At 36.0% G+C, this 18,871-nt stretch overlaps 1 protein-coding gene across 4 annotated transcripts in view; it reads right to left on the minus strand.

Moving 5' to 3' along the window:
* Nucleotides 1-356: 356 nt before the first annotated feature.
* Ttbk2 (tau tubulin kinase 2) overlaps nt 357-18,871 on the minus strand; it is a 141,104-nt gene continuing 122,589 nt past the window's right edge. For 3 of the 4 annotated variants that reach the window (XM_026390552.2, XM_026390566.2, XM_026390557.2), the window contains 4 exons: nt 17,919-18,130; nt 15,575-16,154; nt 8,587-9,833; nt 357-7,040 (listed from right to left, as the gene is read on the minus strand). In XM_026390552.2, the coding sequence (XP_026246337.1) occupies nt 6,578-7,040; nt 8,587-9,833; nt 15,575-16,154; nt 17,919-18,130 (2,502 nt within the window). In that variant the 3' untranslated portion in view covers nt 357-6,577. The remainder of the gene's footprint in view (nt 7,041-8,586; nt 9,834-15,574; nt 16,155-17,918; nt 18,131-18,871) is intronic. The other variant, XM_026390544.2, reaches the window with a different exon arrangement.

Here is an 18,871-nt window from a genome sequence, read left to right on the forward strand (position 1 = left end):
TTCATCTGCAGAGACACTGAACACCTAGTTTCTATTCTTTCAGCCCAGGGCTTCATTTTCCTAGGTCACTTCCGGTCACTGTTTTCTGGAGTACTGCATTTTCAGTAACACTTTTTGCTCCCAGTTAAAAAAAAGATTAACATTTATTTATTTTTATGTGGTGCTGAGGATCGAACCCAGGACCTCGCACATACTAGGCAAGTGCTCTACCTCTGAGCCACAACCCCAGCCCCCCCCCCCCCCCGTTAATCTTGCAATTGCTAATGCATTCAAAATTTTATTAAATTAGAAAAGTATTTCCCACTTTTGAAATCAAAACCATCACACAAAGAGAACTAGAGTTTGCATGCGGAATGAATATTTTATTACTAGATTATAAAAATAAAATACAAAATAATTTTAAAACAGAACTTAAAACACTGTACAAAGCTTTAATATGATACAAATGATAAAATTAAATAAATTACATTTTTTATGTACAGATGGCCTATACAAAAGCACTCCATGTTTCTGCCAATACTCTGTCCTTGGTTGCCTGAGCAAAAATGCATAAAGGGATCTGCTTGGAGGGGAATGGGACTATGCAGTACCTTTGGAGATATTTCTCATCTCTGATCCCATGAAGAGAAGAGAGGTATAGGAAAGTGGAATTATTTGTCATCTATTTTAACTCACTGGTTTTGTTTAAAGAGAGAATTCTGATTTGTGGTTAAATCTGATTTAATAGCTGCCAATAGCTCATAACTTTCAAGATGTATATCTAATTCAAAACTGGATGCCCCCTCCCCTTTCCTAAAAGCTGGGAACTTGTAAGTAAATGGCCAAATAAAATAGGTGCTATTTTAGGAAATCAGAGGAGCTTTAGGAACTGCATCAGGGAAAAGTGAAAAAGGTTCAAGCCTGGGTCATCTGACCTGTTCTCTTTCCTCAGTCCACCCAATTTCAAATCCCTAAGTGGCCCAGCACTATATTCCTTTATCTGGCTCAAAGCATTTTACTTGAGCGAACTAATTTCACTATGTTGTGCATAGTTGAAAATTGTTTTGGAAAGTCTCAAAGCTTTCCCTTTTCTGGGAAACCCCCACAAATAAATCACAGCCAAGCTCTGTTTGCCTTGTTACCTCTTGTAGGTGAATGAAGAACACCCAGACAGAGTCCAGTGAAGTGCTATGAATTAATTTTTTAGAGATTTAAATTATATAAGAGGAAAAAAGCATCATATGGGAAGGGTAGTCTATATAAAAACTTGATTTACTCAATGTTTTTAAATAGGTGAGTGAACATTTACATACAAAATATGAAACAACATTAAACTACTAAAAGGAGGTAAATTTCCTGTTTTTAGTGTAAAAGTATGTCATCAGCAAATCTATAGTGCCAGGGGCTCAAAGCCGGCCTCACATATCCTGTTCTCAACCCAGAACCCTTGGCCCAAGGTCTGGAACACATAGTTAGCATTACCAGTGTACACACTATGCCCACACTGTTACTTCCAAGTAAAGAGGAGGCAGTAACCTGTTAAGTTACACAGGGCAATGAAAGGAAGGGCTTCACCTCTGTTACATGCCTGCTAAGTATAAGGAAATATTCAAATTGTTACTGAAAAATGTTACTTTGTTGTTATTTAGTGTTTTGAGATTATATGGAACCTAAAGTGATCCTGATCTTTTCACATTAATTTTCTGATCTAAATTTGCTCAAGGAAAATAAATAAAACATCAAGCTTACATATTTTTAAAGTAGAAGTAGACAATCACAACCAAATGTCTTGATAAGCCAAAGATTAAGGTGTGTAGCATCCAGATTCTCCTCTAAGTGGATAGGAATCCTTGTCCAATGTCTTGGGAATTCCCCCTATATAACTCCTGTTATATAGCAATGCTGGCAACAAATTCTGAAGGCTCCAGTGACTCCGCAATTTCTCATGACTGCAAGAAATTGCCAAAATATAGAAAATATCCAATAATATGACACATCCACAAAGTACACACTCAAGGGTTTTTTGTTTTGCTTTTGGTGAGGGCAGAGGAGAAGCGGGATTGTCCTGACAACCACCTGGTTTGCCAGGCACTATACATCTCCCACATGGTCTGAGGGCTGGAACTCCTTCTCTAAGAGTCTAAACCAGCATCAGTGGTTACTGAATTGGGGTACATACTGACATAGAGGGAAAACCATAGTAATTACATGCCCTAATCCTATAATACTTTGTGTCAAATCATAGACAAGTAGCTATTTTGCTAATATACTATCTGTAGAACTAAACTCAACAAAGTTAAACAGTGCAGTTGATGTCAACCCTTCTATCTTCTTAATAACAGATGCTAAACCATCTCTCCCCATAAGCAAAGTCCAAAAATATGGGTGGTAAAATGCACAAAAACAGAAATGGGAAGATTTTAAGAGTGAATGCCAACAATTCCAAAACACATGAACATGACATGACAGAGGGATTCTCTAAGACATACCATGTTTTGATAAGATTTAAAGGAATGAAATAAATTCTTAAAATATGAAAAATTTTGACCTCCAAGACTAAATCTAGATTATCTACAAATAAATATATTTTCAAACAGCCAAAGTAAGATGCATTTTTTTTTCCCAAAGTTGCTAAAATTCTGAATTCTGGATCCAGTTTCTCCTTTCACCAATTCCTAATGTTAGGTTAGGAACATAAAACTGTCTGCTTTTGGGAAAAAGGCATCTGTTTTTAATTCAAAGCTACTGGGTACAGAAAAACTATGGTTTTAACTATCTGAGTTTGGGTTTGTAAAACATGCACCAATGTACAACTTTTCCCTTGCAAAGCGGATGCAACTATAAAACATTAGCTCTAGGAATCTGTAGTCTGGAAGGAGTCTCAGGTGTTTACCAAGGAACCTCAAGTTCCCATAGCAGCTAGGAATCAGACAAGAGATACTGCACATCTAGAACACTGAGTCAGTAAGCAGTGGCTTAGTATTGCTAAAGCAAATAATATTGGGTCTCAATTACCATTTTGCTACTTATTTAGGACTTGATTAACTTGGCAACTATTATTAAAGACATCCACTCCAAAACATGCAACTTAAAAAGCAATAAATGTATCTGTGCCACTGTCAGCAAGGCCAGCTTGTGTACCAGAATTGAGAATGAGAGTGTCTGCCTGCTGAAGGCCTAATAGTCAAAGTTGACTTATAATTTATGTCTATAATGTTAAATTTGATATCCAGTTTTCCTTCTTTGTTCACTATCCATTAAAGTTAAATGTCTTTAAGCTGATTTTAACTAATTCATAGACCCTGGAGATCTGGCAGCATAACTGAGAAAGAATACTACCTGAAGGCATTGGGCTGGTGCTATTCCTATCTTCTATTCCACCCAAGTAATCCCAGAGACTAGACAAGGGAAGGCAAGGTCAAAAATGTGGCTAGGTAACCAGCCATTCTGTTGTGATAGGAGAAACCAGGAGGTACTTGATTTTCAAAAGGTAATTCAAACTTCTGCCCAATAATACTTTTAATACAGTTTGGTTTGACTTTTTAGTTAATGGCCAAACTGGTTTAAAATTACTTGGAATAAAATAAAATAACTTGGATGATCTGTAACTGTAATCTGAAATATGCCACCACTTAAAAACCCCAAAATAAAGGGGGAAAAACCCCCAAAACCAAACAAAAACATTGTTCTTTGTATAATACTTTAAAATAAAATAAAAACAAAAATTCTTGTGCTAAAAGTGCTTGCTCAGGGCTGTCAACTTCTATTTTTAGCCTAAGATACATCTAACATCTAAAAGTACAAACTATGCTTTTAAAAACCGTTAAGTAAATCTCTTTATATAAGGATAGTATGTAAAAATGGACCTATTAGAACATAAGATTAGTCTATTTCTTTTGAAAGTATCAGAGCAGAAACATCTTTGGTTAACTCTTCTACATGCAAAGTTAAATATTCTTACCCAATAAGGCTGTTATCTCTGAATCTTGATGAGTTTGTTAATGCCACATAGAAATAAAGAAGCAACCCAGTGTAAAGATTGGTAGAAAAACAGAAGGAACCAAGAAAAAAAGAAAACATCCTGTTATCATGTTGCCATCACCATCATTTTTGACTGCCAGCATAGAAATGCCAACAATAACACAGACCCACATACCAGAGTTGTACCCTCATCAGCTTTTCCAATGGGTACTATTAGCACATTTCTGACTAGAGGGGTCAGTATTTAAATTTGTCTACTTTTAGCATAATTTATAGCTAATTCAATAGAATAAAAGATAATTTCCTAATTATCCCCCATCCCACTCTCACTCCCCCCAAAAAAAGTAATGTGAAAAAAAGAAAGCAGGATGGCAAGTATTTGGAAATGTTTTAAAAATCAAATTATAATCAGACCCATGATTATAATCCCAGTCTATCTACTCTAATGATAAGGACAGAACTATGTGATTAACATAACAAATCTTTGAACAGTATTACAAGCATGTCCCAGTCATTTTTCCCCTATTAAAATCTTTTTCAAAAACAATTAAATTAGCTATCTTGGCTTGTTAAAGACCACCAACCCTTGCATTACACACAGGGAAGGCAAGAAAAATCTAAGGTGTCACATGCCAAGAACATATTTTCAGAAAATGAAGTTAGACAAGGCCCAAGTGTACATGAGGCACACAATAGAAAAGAAATTTCACCATCTGTGATCTTGAAATTACAAATGGAGAATGAGAAAGAATGACTTTTTATAAGCATATGTCTATATATATTTATAAATATTTATATAATTTACCATGAAGACATGCAAGTAGTGTTATAGCAACTATTATACAATATAATACAGAAAGATCAGTCTTTCAATATTACAGCTGCTTTAGATAAACAGCAAATTGTCTTATCTACTGCATTCCTCTGTAGTGCTTGAAACTGGAGAGAAATTAAGATTCCATACTATGCTACATTTCTTATGGGAGACCTTATATGCCTCAATATAGTGTTTTGAGTTTGTATGTTAAAAAGCTCAACACAGATAAAGAGAACAAGATAGGTTCAGTGCAGCTTCAGGGCAACTTTGATGCAGCATTAGAATGTGTTCACTTGGTGGGGAGATAACATTTCTTTTTTTGTTTCTTTTCCAATTCAACCTATTAGGTTTGGCAGCAAACACAAGGTCAAAGAGAAAACTCAGATATTTGCTAGAAGGCAAATTTCAACAGCAAACAGAACAAATTACCTGACCTTAATAAGGTCTTTTCAACACAAAACACCTACAGAGTATAAAAGAGCCCATTAAAAAGTCTAGTATACTTTAATTTTGCTTGATTCCTATTAGCAGAGGAGATTAGAACAAATATGATCCTCCTTAGTTTCATAAATTGAGATTACATGGGAATCAGGCCAAGAAGCCCAACTATTGAACTAAAAAACACAGAAGCAGGTAATAAAACAATGAAAGAAAAATACTTAGCCTAATCTTATTTCCCCAAATATTCATTCCTTATTAGCTAAATGTATAAAATATAAAATTTAAAGATTATAAGCCTCCATAACACACCCAATGTTTTTGTTTTTCTTTCTAAATGCATAAAGTCACATTCCAAAGCATTGTGCTTCCCTAATATCATCTTGGAGGTTGATATTAGAAAGAGCTGGTACCTAGAAGACCTAAGGAAGCCTACTAACTTCACTGAGTTTTCCTTCCACAAGGAGAACACTTAACAGATTGTAAAGGGGTTCCTTCCATCTTCAAAGATGTTACCTCACTCTCTTTCCCTCTATCCCTAAAAACTAAAGCTTGTAAAGTAAGTAGCTTTAGTCAGATTTTTGTTTCCTGTACCTAAGTTTCTCAGTTATTTTTCATAATAAAAATGTACTGGGTTAAAGAACTGTTGCTCCAAAGAAAAATATTATTAGCGCACTAAAAAAAAAAAAAAAAGGGAATTGTGAAATTTGTGAAATTCTCAGCATGTGCTGTTAAATGTCTATTAGAATGTATTGTTAAAAGAAGACAGATTAGTTTCAGTAGGAAACACCGACTTAAAAAGATGTGAAATCCAGGAAGGGTGCTAGGAATGAAGCAAAGGGGTACATTCTCAATACACTAGATAAACACACAAGCCAAATATAAAGAGTACTGGCTCCCTGGCAATAAGCTTCATATATATATACTCTAATATATATGAGCAATGATTTCAAGGTTCAGAAGATTTGAATGAAAATATCAAACATTTTTGCTATATAATCTTTTGAGTAGAGGTTTTAAAAATTAAATGAAATTCCTTAAAAGTAAAATTCCATTCTATCTTCTACCCTCAACTGTTGTTTCAAAGTCAGCTAAAAGTTGTGAAAGTTCATTTAATGAGTTTCTGCCCCTTGGATTTTGCTGGATGCCCCTTCCTATGCAAAAGGCATTGTTCCTGATCTGCTTGCTACTTGCTTTAGGTAAATCCTTATTATACATTTATGTCTTCTTATAAATAATTGATCATGTTACTTTCTTTTCCAAAAGATCAACACTGATTTTTTAAATAGACAGTACAGAGACACACATGCATCAGGTTTAGGAGGAAGATCTCACACCTTTCCCAGACAGGCAGCCCAGCTCCTATCTGCTGAGTTTACTGGCTGGCTTACTCTTCCCTGGGGGGGTTTTAGTGCTGGCTGTGTGGTGGTAGAGACTGCCACATCCTTTTGGGCCATTCTTGCTGGGTTTGCAATGTTCCTGCTGGCAGGACCTTCTGGAAGAGGATGATCCTGAGTGGCTGGGAGGTGACTTGCTTCTCCCCAGGTGTGGGGATGAACTCCTCTGGTCATGATGGGGCCTCCCAGCCCTAGATGGTGAGGAACTAGATGTGCGAGGCAAGGAGCTGCTTCGAGGAGAGGCACTGGGACTCCTTCGAGGGACAACTGGACTCTTGGGTGGTGTTTTTGGATTGTGAGGAGATCCAGGGGTCTTGCACTGAGTAGTGCTCCGGGGTTTCTGAGATCCATTTTGAAGAATTTGGGCCAGCCGGGAGAAGAGGTCTGAGTCTGAGTTACTACTCCCTAGAACTCTGTATCTTCGTAGCCTTAAAAGAACAAAGAAACATTTTCATTTTAATTCATTCCAAGTATACCTAAAAGTTACAATGTCCCAAATCATAATGTCTACCATGTGCGAAAACTACATAAAAGAGGTTGTGAGGGGAATTGGAAGAAAAAACAAGGAGAGAAATGAATTACAGTAGATGGGATAGAAAGAGAAGATGGAGGGGAAGGGGATAGTAGAGGATAGGAAAGGTGGCAGAATACAACAGTTACTAGTATGTGAATGTGTAACCGATGTGATTCTGCAATCTGTATTTGGGGTAAAAATGGGAGTTCATAACTCACTTGAAACTAATGTTTGAAACACGATATGTCAAGAGCTCTGTAAGGTTTTGAACAACCAATAAAAAAAAAAATCAGAAAATACACGAACAGAACAAAAAGTTACTCTTTCACATACTAGAGATGTGACCCTTAGACCAATGCTTTTCTCTTCTGGCTTTTAGTAGGAATACTATTTCATGGTGTCACTGAGAAGTACTGGAAGAGACTACCTTGTAATTAAATCCTTAGCATTGAAAATACCTTCCTAAGCATGATATAAAACAAGAAGTCATTTAAAAAATTCATTTCATAAATACTATACCATAACCCAAGTTAAAGGCAAACCACAGGCTTGGATAAAAATTTCTTCAATATATTTTGCAAAAATGTTAATTATAAGAAAAATCACTCAATAGGGTGGTGTTTGATAGGAACATCACCACCAACAAAACAACTGTCTCATGAATAATCAAATACAAATTAAAACTTTTTTTCAAACTGACTTAATTTTTTCTTTTTTTTTAAAACACATGCATGTGTATATATTTGTGTGTATATGAACAGGTCATTAATTTTTTCCTTTATTATGGCAATTCCTGGTTACAAATTTATATAAACTACTTAGAAAAGATGAGACAAAATGTTTTTAAATGCACATACAATGATAGAAACAATCAGTTACAATAAAATAACAAATAGTGAATAAGGCTCTTAATCTGATAAAATAAGTCCAAAAGTCATAATTGAATCAATGATATTCACAAAATTTTTTTTAAAAAGATAGTGTCTTGCTATATTGTTCAGGCTGGTCTCAACCTCACGATCCTCCTGAATGAGTCTACTTATGTGAGGTATGTATATTGATCAAAACCATAGAGAAAATAGATTAGTGGTTGCCATGGACTAGAGGGAGAAGATAGTAAGGATTTATTGTTTAATGGTTTTAGTGTTTCACTTCACATGATGAAAAGAGTTGTGGAAGTAGATGGTAATGATAGTTGGACAATAAAATGTACTTAATACCACTAAATAGTAACTTAAAAATTCTTGATGATAAATTTTATATTGTGTATATTTTACCACAATAAAAAATTGGAAAAAATAATTAATTTGTACTGTGCTATATAATAAGGCCTGTGAAAGGTAGGGAAGAAAGCAGATGCTCAAAAGCAAGCAAAAAAGAAATGCTACCATTGACATTACAGTAAAGCAGATATAGAAATAATGTGACACAATTAACATACTCAAAGCAGACAATATTACCTGGCTTCTACTCCAGGCCTTGTAGGTGGCTTTCCTGGTGGTGGTCGAGGCAAGAACTGAGATGAAGTTGAGCTATTGACTTGATCTGTGTTGACCCAAGCAACTGGCCTTGGAATCTTACTCTTTCTTGACTGGGAAATAATGGGTGACAGAAAGCTGTCTTCAGCTGACCTACTCAGGTGAGAATCTACTGCCAGTTTTGAAAATGGAGTGAAGACTTCCTCCTCAGAAAAGTGAACAGGAACAGCAGCTAGTTTCTCCTCTAATAGCTTATCAGAGGCACTTGAGAGGTCACCAAGGAAAGACTTGAATTGCCTTTTTTCCACCAGGAGTTTGACTAGGTCAGGCTGATAAGCTTTCTTCTGGAGGAGCTTTTCTTTTGCAGAAACTGGAGAGGAAGATTCAAAAGTTGAGTCTATCTCTTGTGCTAAAACAGGGATTCGACTATGTCTAGTTACAAAGGATGACCTAACCATATCCTTCCGAGTTGGGGGACCATGTTCATTCTCTGAAACACAATGAAATAGTTCTCCATTTCTAGGGGCAATTTTCTCTCTCTTACCCTCTTGGTGCAAAAAAGTAGAGAGGTCTCCCTGATGACCTGGCAAGTCTTCACTCTTCTTAATGTGATTATTCTTAGATAGGCCTATCTGTCCTTCAACATGTGGATCAATGACTCTTGAAGAAATTTCTGAAGTGCCAATTGCCAAAAGCTTCATTATCTCATGATTTTTGTCATGATTTGGCACCACACTAAAAGTTTGTGTCTTTGTCACATCAAGAGGTTCAGTAGTAGCAGAATGATCCCTTTCCACAGTTACCAAATCTCCTGGAAGAGATATGTCAATACATTGCTGCCCTTTACTTAACTTTTCATCTTCATTATCTGACCCTAGAAGAATGCTTTTCTCTTCAGTTTCCCCAGGGAGATTCTCAAATTCTCTTACAACCAGTCTATTATAGTCAGGAAGATCTTTTGGTCCCAGGTCTTGAGATTTGTCACTCTCCCTAATATCAGGTAACATGTCTTGACCAATGTGATCTATCTGAAGCCCCAAATCTGTTCTGCTTCCTCCACTAGGAAGTTCACCCTCTGTCACAACCAAGCCAGAGAAGTTCTCCCTTGGAGAATAAAGTTCTACAGAGGGCTCCATGGGCTGAAGATCTTTTTTCTCTGGCTGTTGACCATAGTGAAAACTTCCTGAAGTTGACTGTGTTGATGCCACAGAAGGTCTAGGAATTGTAATCTGGAGGTGGAAGAAAAAAAAATGAAATGTGATTATGTGAAATATCAATCAAGATACATGAATTGAGATTTATTTTCATTACAATTCTTAATATACCATTATACAATAATTTATCATATCTCTGATTATATATAAGTTATATTGACACCAAATTCACATCTTCAAACATGTATTTGGTATAATAATGAGATTTAACACTTCAAGCAGATATTGATCAGGTCTGCCCAATTCATACAAAAAATGGGCAATTTTGAATAAAGATGATTGACATTCATACTCCCCTATTCTGTACAAAATAGTCTCTTTAGGTTCATCCTGGCCCTCCCTCCCTTCCTCTCTTTCTTTCTTTTAAATATATATTTGTAGTTGGACACAATATAGTTGTAGTTGGACACAATGTCTTTATTTTATGTGGTGCTGAGTATTGAACCTAGCGCCTCACACATGCTAGGCAAGTGCTCTACTGCTGGGCCACAACTCCAGCTACCATCCTGGACCTTTCTTCAGCCTGCGCTATGCCTGGAACACTTGATTTTTACAGATGACACCAACAGAGATTTGGAAGGTTGGAAGAAAGAGAGTACTAAGTGCTAACTCTCTGCTTCTTCCTAGGGGAGTCTTGCAGTTTCAGTGGTGGCTACACTCTACCATCATAGCCACGGCTCCCTGTCACATGACCCCTTTCTCACAGCGATGACTTTCACACAGGTTCTGCTTAACAAATCCCTTCTTCCCATTCAGGATTCATTAGAGCTGGCTCCCTCTACTGCTGGTCCTGTTGGGTCTCTTAACTACATCTATAGCAAGTTCCTTTATAAAACTCTCAATCCTTTTGAATGTGCCATCTATTTCCTGCCAGAATACAGATATGGGATGATAAGGAAAATTTATTGGAAAACGATTGTCATTTGAAAACTCCTAAATTTTCATGCATAGTTTTTTTCATCAATTCTATCAATTGATGTTAGAAATATTACATCTTCCTCTGAGTAAAGGCATACAAAGATATTTATTAATGTTGTATATCTAATTTGTAAAAATCAGGCCTATGATGAGTGAAATTCTACCATTCTTTTTTAAAAAAATATTTATTTTTTAGTTGTAGTTGGACACAATACCTTTATCTTATCTATTTTTATGTGGTGCTGAGGATCAAACCCAGGGCCTTGCATGTGCAAGGTAAGCACTCTGCCACTGAGCTACAGCCCCAGTCCATCTACCCTTCTTCTTCTTCTTCATTTGTTTTTTTAATATTTATCTTTTAGTTTTAGGTGGACACAATATCTATATTTATGTGGAGCTGAAGATCGAACCCAATGCCTCATGCATGCTGAGCACTCTACCTCTTACATTCTTAACACTGAAATCATTTCAATTCTAGGTAAGATTCAATATCTGAGACGACACCTTTTTGTTGTTATTTTTGGTGGCACTGGGCACTGAATCCCAGAGGTACTCTAACACTGAGCTACAGCCTCAGCACACCCCCAGCCCACAATGTTTTTGAGATAGGGTTTTACTAAGTTGATCAGGTTGGGCTTGAACTTGTGATTTTCCTGCCTCAAACTCCAGAGATTATTGATGTAAACCATCATGCCCAACTAGAATGCCCTTTCTTAAGACACTTAAAGTTAGCTGGGGTTGTGGCTCAGTGGTGGCGTGATTGCCTAGCATGTGTGAGGCACTGGTTCAATCCTCAGCACCAAGTAAAAATAAATAAGATAAAGGTAATTCATCTACAACTATAAAATATTTTTTAAAAAAGGTGGGAGTGGGGGCACCTAAGTTTCCACACCTTCATTTTTTAAAAAGTAAAATTAGGAGTTTGAAAATAACTATATACACTACTAAGGAAAAAAGTCTTCCTGAGAAATTAACTAAGCTCAAATCACTTAATGAAGCCCATGAAGTTCCATGAAGAGAAACCATCTAACATCATGAAGTACTCCCAAACAGAATTCAGGATCTTGAGGAGTTACAAGTTAATTCGAGACAAGATGCTCGGTTTCAGATCTGAACTCTGGCAATAAGCCCAGACCTATACTGTCTTTGGGAAAAAAGCATTACGTTCTACTGGTGATGTTATGCTTTAGGAAGTCGCCTTATACTTATGTCTTTCTTAATTATTTCAAAATATACTCATGCAAATGAAAATTTTCTAGTATATTTTAAAAATGATACTAAAATCCAAAACTCATGGTAATTTACTTTTTATAAGTTTCTTTTTGAGACCCAAAAGTGACTATGATAAGAAAAAAAGGTATGAAATTATATTAAATGCCATGTAACTAGGGAGATGAATACCTACATTCTAAATAAATTAACAGTCACTTCATTATTATATGTAATTCCAAGAACCTCAGCTAAAATGAATCCAGCATTGTTTTCAAGAATAATATACTCCACTGGTCTTCTGAAACTGAAACTGAGTTAATTTCTTTATTTCTGAGATAAACTTTAAGTTTAGGATATAAACTCATGTGTTATGTGTGGTATGAAAAAAGGAATTACAATCTTGGATATATAAATACATATGAACCATCAGATAAGAGAATGTTTTCTTGAAAAGATTCTAAGCAATTGTGATAAACTGTACATAAATCACTCTCATATATTTCCAAAAACTTTATAAATTTTATAAAAATATTCCTTCAGGGTATGGTGGCATATGCCTATAATCCCAGTTACTTTGTAGCCTGCAGCAGGAAGATCTCAAGTTGGAAAGCACCTCAGCAGGACCCTGTTTCAAAATTAAAAATAAAAGGGGCTGGAGTTGTAACTCAGTGGAAGAGCATTTGCCTAGCATGTGTGAGGCACTGGGTTCAATTCTCAACACTACATATAAATAAATAAAGGTCCATCAACAACTAAAAAGAAACAAACAAAAAAGGCTGAGGAATAGCTCAGTGATAAAGCACCCTGGGTTTCATCTACAGTACTGCAAAGAAAAAAAAATCCTAAAGTCATTTTTACAAATTACATATCATATCATAGCTTCCTTATATTATAATTATATTCTTCTTTTCTTTTTGTACTTTATACCACTGAGCTGCATTCTTAGCCCTTTTTGTTTTTTTGAGACAGGCCCTCACTGAGTGCTAAGGGCTTTGCTAAATTGTTGAGACTGGCCTCAAAGTTGTGATCCTCCTGCCTCAGTCCCCCAAGTCACTGGGATTTCGGGCATGTGCCACTGCACTGGGGAGATTCCATTATTAATACATATTCATAATTTGAGGAAAACCATAGTCAAGAAGGATAATGGATAGGACTTCAGGATTTTAACAACGTGCACAGCACAGCCTATAAACATGCAGCCTACACTCTCAAATAAAGTCTGGGAAAGCGAACCTGCAAAAACATCATCTACATGGTAAAAATAGAAAACCCAGGTTCAACAGTTAAATACAGAAAAGAGAAAGCTAATTCTAAGTGTAGCTGAAAATAACTTCCTTAACCGTAGAGGGTACAAAAGACATAAAAGCAATTCCTGTACTTGAGATATGCTACTAATGGACTTAATAAATGATCTGTCAGTAATTAATGTCTTTAATTTCACAATTCACAAACATTTCATTAAGGCATCATTTCATTTTTTAAAAAATTTTCTTCCTTCTCCCATCCCCCGAGTACTAGGGATTGAAAAACCAAGGGTGCTCTATTGCTGAGCTATATCCCTGGTCCTTTTTTATTTTGAGATAGGATCTCACTAAGTTGCTAAGGTTGGCCTCAAACTTCTGATCCTCCTGCCTCAGCCTCCCCAGTTGCTGGGACTACAGGTGTGTGCCCCACACCCAGCTCCATTTAAGGTAATATTTCAATCATTTTCTTCTTCTGGTCTCTTGTTGTTTCATATATACTTTTCTACAGATTTAGAAAATCACTTCAATGTTTCCATTTCTTTCATATTTTTGTAGATTTATTAATGCCTAGTACTAATGCCTGTGTACTCATGGGTACATCAGTCTCATTATTTAGTAGTTCACATACAGCAACCTCATTTTTCAGTTTCCTCATGCTGAGAACTAGCCACATAGCAAGAAAACAATTAACTGTAAACCTAAATACCACTTTCATTTTAACTTAGAAATGATCCTTTCCAAGACTGTAGTGCTATTATGATAACAACAGCTTTGGGAAACTCGACATTTTTACCAAATAGCTTTTCTTAGGAATGAAAGGTATATGAATACAAAATAGCTATATCTCACTTATGTTTGTAGACAAGAATTTATTTGGAAGAGATATACGTGGTTCCTAATATAGCCAAGAATTAACTTATAGAAATATTAAAAATTTTAACTATTCAAATTTTATTGGGTCATTAAAATTCTACTACAGACATCTTTTTTTAAAGACATCTTTATATACTACTTTATAATTGTTGAAAATTATGAAAATAAACACTTATCATTTTTATGGTACATAAACAAACTCTGATTTTATGTACCAAATTATATTTCTATTTCTATTTTTTATTTTTATTTTTTTTTATATTTATTTTTTAGTACTCGGCGGACACAACATCTTTGTTGGTATGTGGTGCTGAGGATCGAACCTGGGCCGCACGCATGCCAGGCGAGCACGCTACCGCTTGGCCACATCCCCAGCCCCATATTTCTATTTTTTAAAAAAACAGTACATAGTTGATAACATGTGAGTAGAGAGGCCATACATGATGTCTCTCATTCTTTTATTCCTAATTGCTTACTCTAAATGCATTTGCTAGTTATTTATATGATCAAGATATTGTTATATTGTTATTGTACCTAGATGGATGGACAGGGGAAGGGGAAAAGCAGGAAAGAACAGGGAAGGCAGAAATCTCTGCTATAAAGGTGGGTAAAACTGGGGTTGTGGCTCAGTTATACAGTACTTGCCTTGCACTGGGTTTGATCCTCAGCACCACATAAAAATAAATAAAATAAAGGTATTGTGTCCATCTACAAATAAAAATATTTTTTAATAAGGTGGCTAAAACTGCCCATAGCATAATTTGGTCAACTTTATTTCCAATGAATCCCACTTTTATGTATAATTATAATGCAACAATTAAAATAAACATATATACAAATATATGTATATATGGGAGAGCAGTAGAGAGTAAAAGTAGTAGTCAGGGAGAGGGAGGAAGAAAGGGGAAGTACTGGGGATTAAAATGGAGGAAATAATGTTATATGAATATATGAATATGTCACAAAAACCCCATTATTATGCACAATTACAATTCACTAATAAAATTTTTTTTAAGTTGGGTAAAATTTAAAAACCCAAAGCCTCAAGATCTAAGCAAACAAGAAAGAAAAACTGCTTTTTCCCTTCCCTTGTCTTTAAGGGGGTTTGTAACTACAAACATTTTGTAGGTATACTAAAAATCATAAGTCACAACTCAGGTTAGGCTGGATTTCAGCTCCAACTTGTTCCCTTGGCTAGTCCCCTTTATGCCATGAAGAACCTGCACAACTATACCAAGTAGTCCTTTGATCGTATCAAGAAAAAGTCCTGGGAAAGAGAGAAAGACCAACCACAGTAATCTCTGCTTGGAGAATTAGGAAGGCATTTTATTTCTCTATTTTGGAGCATAAAAGTATCTTCAATTCTAGAACTTAACACAAACAAATATCACTGCTTATGCCCATTTGCCAAAGTAAGGCCTCTACCACAGAATATGAGTTGATCAACTGTCAGACCTTTCTTAATAGCACCTGAGTGGACAACAAATAACAACAAAACAAATCTCTCACCGCTGTAAGGGGTCCTTCTGCTTGTGCCTCCATTGGACTTGTGGGTGTTGCTGCAATAAACTGACTAGCAGCTCCAACCGGGAGTTCCAGTCTATCTGTGTATTGTTCTGAAACAGCAGTAGCAGGGCACTCTGCCGAAAACGCCAAGACCACACCTGAGGTTTCCTTCTTTAAATGATTGTTTTCTGCCCAAGGGCCCATTTGGAGCTTTTCATCTTGAGGTGATTCCTCCAAGACCTGAAGCACTTCAGGCTCCTCATCAGAAGGGCTTCCAGTTGTTTTATGTCCTAAAGCCTCATTTGTTCTGAAATCTTGAAGGTCTTGTTCCTTGTCTACAATCACCCATTCTTTGGAATCGACTTCCTGCTTGCAAGAGCTCAAGTTAACAGCTATAAATCCATTGCTGCCACCACCATCTGCCTGCTCAGGAGTATTGGCAGAGGCAGGTTTGGAGGCATCTGGAAGATATTCTTCATCATAGTGCCAGACGTGGTCAGTACGGGATACAACAGGGACACAAGGCTTATGAAGCAGAGCAGGGAGAACAGATTCCTTTGAGTCTTTCTGCATTTTCTCCAAGCTTAAAGAAATGGAAAGAAGTTAATTATTCTAGAGAAACTTTTATTACAAAACTTATCTCTATACAGAGAACTATTCACACAAAGATGAGAGGAAAATATATGGATTATAGCATAAGGAAAGTTTCACAGGGTTGATAATGTTCTTCTCTACCTGCCATAATCCTGCTTTGGAAGATGGAGTTCTTCTCTCAGCATGGCACACTTTTTAGTTTCTTCCTTTTATTAGACTTTACCAAACTAAGCTTTTATCCTTATTGCACTTTTGAATTTACTTTCCATTTCAGCCACAATTCAAACTGTTTACAACACTGCCCCAACTCTTGTCCATCTTTTTGATCGAATCAAAATAAAAACACATGCTTACATTATACTAGCCACAAGATGGAATGACTGCCATGTGAGCAGTAACAGCACATAGATACTGTTGGACTGCAGCACAGGAGGACTGTTTAAAATGGAAACTGGACAAGGCCAACAGTGGAGAAACTGCCTTGGGACACAGTATCTATCATGCTAGTTATATCCATGGTCCTTCTAACCTAATATTTCATTGTTAATAGGAACCATAAAAGATATACCATTGAAGGGGTGTAACTACTATTAAAGGTATGTAAGTTTTAATACTAGTGAAGCCTCCATAATTCATAAGTATATCCCAAACTCTTCTTTTAAATGTTTCATTTCTGCCTTTGTTATCAAAACTTGTTGCAGGGTATTACAATATTTATGGATAGCTCTCTAAAGTTTAACCTTCTCTTCTCTTTAGGTAGATTGTGGGTGCTAGAAGGAAAGAATGATAAATATATATTTTCTTACGACACCTTACACAGAGAAGGCATTAACTAAATCAAAATGCCTGTCCTCTGTATATAAATTACTTTTTTCCCTTCTTCATGTATTCACTCCTCTCATTCCTTTCAAATGTCATCTTTATCATACTCTCTCCAGCTCTATACTGCTGTTTGGAAGATCACCTTCCAAACTGGTCAATGCAAAAATATCCATTTGACTGTACCTAGTGTTATGATGTTAGCAGTTACCACAGCCAAGAGTTTTTCTACAGAATTTATAATGATATTGGAAGAAAATTCACATTAAGAATCAAGATGATCAACTGTTAAATTAAGGACCAACTTAGGTGCCCTTCAACAGATGAATGAATAAAAAAAATGTGGTATATATACACAATGGAATATTACTCAGCCATAAAGAAGAATGAAATTATGGGGTTTTCCAGTAAGTGGATGGAACTGGAGACTATTATCATGCTAAGGGAAATAAGCCAATCCCAAAATACCAAAGGCTGAATGAATGTTTTCTATGATATTGTGGATGTTAATTTATAATAAGGAAGGGAGATGGTTAGGGAAGAATAGAAGTATTTTGGATTAGACAAAGGGGAACAAAGGGAAGGGAGGGGGAATGGGAATAGGAAAGATAGTAGAATGAATCAGACATAACTTTCCTATGTGCATATATGATTACACAACCAATGTAATTTGATATATCATGTACAACCAGAAGAATGAGAAGTTACACTCCATATATGTATAATATGTCAAAATACATTCAACTATCATGTATAACTAATAAGAATAAAAAATAAGGATGATACCTAAAATATGAATGAAAAATGAAATTAATGAAGTTGGTGTTACCAAAATGCAAGAATTTCTTATTTGAAAGACTTTAAATAATAAATAACAATAATGATGATGATGATATCTTAGATACTTTAAAAAGTAAGAAAAACTATTTTATACCAGGCCTCGAGAAACTTGTCAGTATCTGGCTTTGGTTCCAGTGTCAGACGTTTTTCCAGCTCAAAGCTGTGGATGGAACGTAATTTTCGCACCAATGGAACATCCCTATCTGGCTGAGTAATCTCTGAGCGGACTCGAATTGGTGAACCAAGACTTGGAGCATTGAGAATACCATTGGCTTGACCATGGCTGTTCTCCTCTTCAGTAGCAGCCTAGAAAAATAGAATGATGAAATATATTCCAGGTATTATAACATGAGAGAAATCACTGAAGCCTTTCAAAATAGTAGTAATAAGTGGTTAGATTTGTTTTCAGAAGATTAGGATATTATGACTAATTTATCTCATTATGAGTTTTCTTAAATTATATTCAGTTTCAGTATTATTTTAGTTTATACTCTGGGTACAAAGATGAACAGTCTAAAACTGTTTAATAACTTTGTCTTTTTGTATTACATATGACTAGATGCTTTTAGGACCCCAGTCCACTAAAGTAAAACTAAAACCTGAAAAGAATGTTCTCTTTGAGACATAACTGGCCATATAGTTAGAAAAGCTCACTAAATATATGTCCCCCATCCCCTTACTCATTCCCCCTCTCAAAAACAACTACTGAGCTAGGGATATAGTTCAGTTGGTGGAGTGCTTGCCTTGTACACACAAGGCCCTGGGTTCAATCCCCAGCACCATCAAAAAAAAAAAAAATCTATAAGACAACCTGGGGCTAGAACAAATAAGCAACTAGGGCAAAGCAGAAGAGGCCAAGCATGAATTAGCACAGAGGGACACATTGTCTAAAGCCAAATGCCTACAGCAGCACAATTACCAGGGAAATCAAGCCTCACACCAGGGATACTGTAAGTGAGGGACATCTGAGACATGTATTCTGATTAGAGACCATGAAAAAGTGCCCTACACTCTTGATTATCAGCAGCAGAAGCCAACCTTCTCTGA

This window comes from Urocitellus parryii, chromosome 6, assembly GCF_045843805.1.
Source record: "Urocitellus parryii isolate mUroPar1 chromosome 6, mUroPar1.hap1, whole genome shotgun sequence".
NCBI lineage: Eukaryota > Metazoa > Chordata > Mammalia > Rodentia > Sciuridae > Urocitellus > Urocitellus parryii.